The sequence below is a fragment of the Primulina huaijiensis genome, chromosome 2 (genome assembly GCF_012295235.1).
Source record: "Primulina huaijiensis isolate GDHJ02 chromosome 2, ASM1229523v2, whole genome shotgun sequence".
NCBI lineage: Eukaryota > Viridiplantae > Streptophyta > Magnoliopsida > Lamiales > Gesneriaceae > Primulina > Primulina huaijiensis.
Genome location: NC_133307.1, coordinates 4,866,481 through 4,871,692, shown reverse-complemented (window position 1 = coordinate 4,871,692; position 5,212 = coordinate 4,866,481). Strand labels below are relative to the sequence as shown.

General features: G+C 36.8%; 1 protein-coding gene across 1 annotated transcript; it reads right to left on the bottom strand.

Moving 5' to 3' along the window:
- Positions 1 to 69: 69 nt before the first annotated feature.
- On the bottom strand, positions 70 to 4,394 carry LOC140965460 (probable xyloglucan glycosyltransferase 12). Its single transcript, XM_073425532.1, has 5 exons — positions 2,815 to 4,394; positions 2,363 to 2,671; positions 1,644 to 1,934; positions 1,289 to 1,402; positions 70 to 1,187 (listed from the first exon to the last, which is right to left on the bottom strand). Exons 1-5 carry the CDS (start codon positions 3,568 to 3,570, stop codon positions 564 to 566), a joined length of 2,094 nt encoding a protein of 697 aa, XP_073281633.1. The 5' UTR covers positions 3,571 to 4,394; the 3' UTR covers positions 70 to 563.
- Positions 4,395 to 5,212: the final 818 nt, after the last annotated feature.

Genomic DNA, 5,212 nt, shown 5'->3' with positions numbered 1-5,212 from the left:
AGGAATCAATCAATATCCACACATATATTATTTTAACTGGATTAGTCATTAATGTGCGTTGCAATAAACTGAGAAATAAATATTGTATTTCAATAAATAAAACATAATAAATATGTCATTTACAAAGGCTTAATCAATAAGTGACGAACATCAATCCTCTTATTTCCCCTTCAACAATGAAATAACTCAGTGGTCTGATTTTCAACAAATTCTTCTTACAAAAAAAATATTATATCACCACCAAAAAAAAAAAACTAAAGAATTCAAAAAATCTAAAAAAGGAAATATTCCATGACGATGAACATCACAATTCCCTTCTGGTTCCTTTGATTCCGAGACATATTGTACCCAAGGCAATGCCATTAGCGGTGTGTTTTCGACTCAGAAATGACGTGCCCCGTAGGTAATCGATCATCCCCCCGCCTTTTATTATCGAAGAGAAAAAAGGGACAGTGTTTCTTAATCCTTAGAGGTTCATGTTTCCCCATTCCCATATGTAGACTTCAGTATGCATGAGATTTACACAGTTTGGTATGAATATGAAGCCATATAACTTTGTATAACTACACTTGTTCGCCGATCAAATCTAGCCCAACGAGCAAAAACGATACGCCTTGAAAGAGCAAGAAATAAAAATGGATACCTTGAGCAGATAATAGACTTCTTGCTGAAGCTGTCAATAGAAGGAAAGCTAGAGCCAACTCCTTAGTATATATCCGATTATGCTTCTTTTTACGAGAATCCTTCTTCTTTTCTTGCTGTTTTCCCACTCTCATTTCTTCTAAATTTGACTCCGAGCCTCCTCTCTGATGCTTCGGTTCTTTTTCAACCATGGATATGAGATCACCCTCCGATGAACGGCCGGATTTCTTGGTGACAACCCACTCGTATGCACTTCCAAGTTGAAAAAGACCAGAGATCATGGCATTGAACTTGGTTACTGACATTGTGTTCTCGAATAGTAAGTAAGGTACAATGAAGGGAAACGATTTTGGTGCAGGTAGAATATTGAGAAACGACATGGCAGCCGGAATGTAACAAACAACCCAGGATGGAAGTGTTGCCTCTGGGATAAACATGGTCATCGGAAGAATGATGCAAAAAAGTGTAAAAGAGTAAAATGGGAGTATAAGTTTTCGCAGTAGGAAGAAGAGAAATATAATGTTCGCTTTTTTCCAAATGCTGATCTGCAAATATACGGCGAATTTTGAGAGCAAACAAGATTAACTGTGGTACGATGAGCAAAAAAAATCAAATGCTCAACATAGCGCATAGTTTTAGCACAAACCTTTGACTGAATAATGGCTGGCAAACAGAGACGGAACAACTGCATCGGCCCCGAATGCCACCTATGTTGTTGCTTCCTGTATGCTTCGTAAGATTCTGGTAACTCACATTGGCACTGAAAATTTCAAATTTGTCATTAGCAACTCAAACAGAGTAATGCCATTAAATCTAGTTTAGATTTTGATCAAAGGATTTCACAATGCATTTCGAAATGGCAACTTTCAACTAACATCTCTAAACAACACAATCCATTACACATTAACAAGACAATTTCAAAACTCAAAAGCAAATTATGCAAAATCTATAGCATATTTTTTCCATCGAAACGCAATATCTTAGTGGCGTATTTTAATTACCTCCACATCATTAAGGAAAATGAATTTCCAACCATGAAGATGGGCTCGAACGGCAATATCCATGTCCTCGACTGTGGTCCTCTCCAACCATCCGCCTGATTCTTCCAATGCCTTGATCCTCCACACACCCGCCGTGCCATTGAACCCAAAAAAGTTTAGAAAAAGTCCATTGACTTGCTGCTCCACTTCAAAATGAAAAGCTAAATTAATGAGCTGCAACCTTGTCAGTAGATTTTCATCCTTGTTCACGAATGACCATCTCGCTTGAACCAATCCCAGTTCCTCGTTGTCCTACAATTTGACACCAAGGCACGTCTTTTATTTCCTTATATATTAGAAAATTTAAAACTTTACACATATAAATGCTCAAATTTATGCATATGGTCACAATGCAAGTAAGAACTAGTGGAGACGGCCGTCAGCTCTGATGTCTTGGTTCTCCCACCGGGCGGAACCAAAAGTTGGCTGAGGGGGCAAAAGAAAATTTTGAAACTTTTAGGGGTCAAAATTATATTTATACTTCAGAAGACACCGCCACTGCCATTCCTCTTGCTTCACCACTCGCCATGATGCATTAACAATAATCAAAATAACACACATAGTAACGAAGTTATGAACAGGTTCTGTCAATGGAAAATATCGAAATTCAAGATAACAGATTTAATATTCCAGTTGAAGTACTCATTCCTAAGTCATGACTAGAAGTTAGAGATGAATACCTTAAAATGAGGCACAGTTCTTTGAAGAAAATCCGTAGTAGGCTGAAAATCGGCATCGAAAATAGCAACAAACTCATAGTCCTTAACATAGCTACAACCCATGGCAGACTTCAGATTGCCAGCTTTGTATCCATCCCTAATAACCCTATGTCTGTAAATAATATTGGCACCGTTCTGCTGCCATTTATGAACCTCGTCTTTAATCAACAACTGAGTCGTTGGATCATCCGAATCATCCAAAATTTGAATTAATAATCTCCCTTTAGGCCAGTCCAAACTACACACAGCAGCAATAGATTGTTGGTATACCTGTCACAAGTAAAAAACTAAGATTTACTCTTTCAAACCAATCAGGAAACCAGAATAGAACAGTTCATTGCTCTGTTTGGACCATTATTCGCAAGTTTAGTTTCAAACTTTTGAGAAACAAGAAATGTATTTGAGAGTGGTACCTCTTTTTCATTGCACATTGGGATCTGAACTAAGACCATTGGGAAGTAACCATCTCCATCTCCAGACTCAAGATCTGCAAGGCCTTGTTTGGCAATTGGTTTCAGATCCTTTAATTTGATCCAGAAGCAACCCAAACAAAGAATTAGCCTATCCACGCTTTGGATAAGGAAGAGCAATATACAGATATTGATCAAGAACTGGAGCGGTGGAGCAAGATACTCAACCCTGATCAAAACCCAACTGGAGTAAACTGAATCAAACACACCCTTTACTTTTTGAGGATCGGCTAAAGTGTACAGATACTGCAATTGAAGATCTGGAGCCCCGAAATGCCACCCATTGAAATATGCAGACATTTCAAAACCAAGCATGATTAAAGATAGCGCAAGGAATACTTTGATAAAAGTATAGAATCTAGATTTGACAGCGGGGTTCTCGGCCTCCGAGGTGTCGGTGGAGTCAGTCCTTCCGGCAGAGACGCGCCGGCGGACGATGGAGACGAGGGAGAAGAATGCGGCGCCGATTGATGCGAGGCAGCCGGCTGCTTTGTGGGCCTTTAGAAGAAGAACCCAAGTGAGCTGCTTAGCGTTCTTGTTGCGGCCGCCCTTTGAAACAGCACCGTTTGGGTACATGAAATCTTCTTCCGAGGGGGATTCTAGCTCCACCATTGACCAATTGTTTGGATGCTCCATTTTTACTACCACAGGGGTACCCCCGTGAGTTTCCTTCTCCCACCAATACAAAGATGGTGCCATTATACCACAATAGTTTGCTTTGTTTTCTTGAAATGTGTCAAAAGTGTATATATAATCAGTATCTTTTACACTTATTTAACGTGATCAAGAAATGCCCCTCAAAGTTAAATTTCGAATAGTTTTCATGAAATGCTGGAGAATCAAGGAATTGGAAACTTTTTTCCTTGAACAAGCAGAACCAGAATACAAAGAGAAAAGGCCACAAAAATGCTACAAAAGTTTCATTTCAAATGACACCTAGATTCGGAGCACACGGAAGGTGAAGATGGAAGAAGCTTATGCGTCTCAAATTTAATAAGACACTCGTATGGAGATTATAAGGGAACTGAAATTCCAAAGCAGAAGCAAAAATTACTACAACATATTAAACTATTTTCCCATTTTCTGAGGTGAAAAATATAAAATCGAGGGAATATTAAGTTTCATTTAAAACTTGCAAGATTAAAGAACTGAAAAGGACAGGGTGTGGGTGGCGCAGTGTAGTTCAATCGGAACACTGTACATTAATGGCCAAAGCATTACCAAATATAAAGGGATTCTTCACGTTTCACAGCGGTAAAAAGAAATTAAAAATTCTTTTTCACGTATTTGATTTGGATTCAAAATTTGAATTTTGTTTTTGAAAAACACTAATTATGAACACAGAAAATGGGACTGAAGCACGTTCTGTGTCAAAATCACCACCTTTCGTTTTCCAAAAAAAAAAACAAGAAACTAAAATCGCTTTAGCAAGAAAATCTCTCTTTTTAAGTTTTCACCTGCAAGAAACAAGAAAATACGAAAGAAAACAACATTAATTTGAATAATTCACTCGCCCTTTGGAAACGACAACAAATCAGAAATCGTGTAATCTACAGAAAGAATTTATAATTGAGAAAACAAAAAACAGAAGAAATATGCAAATCCCGACAAGAAGAAGTGGGCAATAGGCTTTTTGTAGTACAATAATCTTCCCATTACAGCTGCATTTTTTTAATCGAATACGGCAGATATATAATCCTCCCTCAAATTTGAAAATAATAACAAAATAATATTTCAAGAGTGCCGATTTAATATTTCGTAGTCGTAATACAAAAAATGGGCAAAAAGAACGCATGATTGACTGAATTTCCGTGATGCAATCAATCAATAATTAATACGGGAAGATGGAAACTTCAATTTCCTTTACCATTGTAAATTAACCCTTTACGCGTATGAATTCATCAATATACTGAATTTAGTGAAAATTAATGAGCATAAATTGCAAAATAAATGGTGGCATTCACTAACCTTTGACCCCTCAAGAAATGATTTCCAAATTTCTCTAATTAATATTTTTGCAGAGATTTGGTGCATCTGACGATCATGCAAACTAGCTGCTTAATCTGCATGCAGGGGGAAAATAAAAAATGGCTGGAAAATAATATATGTATTTGTTCTATCTAATTGGATAATGATAAAAATCTCAAAAATATACATGAATTAAAGTATATACTGATACTTTTATTTAATTTTATTTTATTTATAATATATACGATTTTAAGTAATAATTTTTCTTCGGTTTAGCTTGGATGGTAAAAATATATATGAATTAACGTACATAAATATTGTGAGACGAGTGGATCCGGTTTATGTCGTGAAAAATTATATTATTGACATAAAA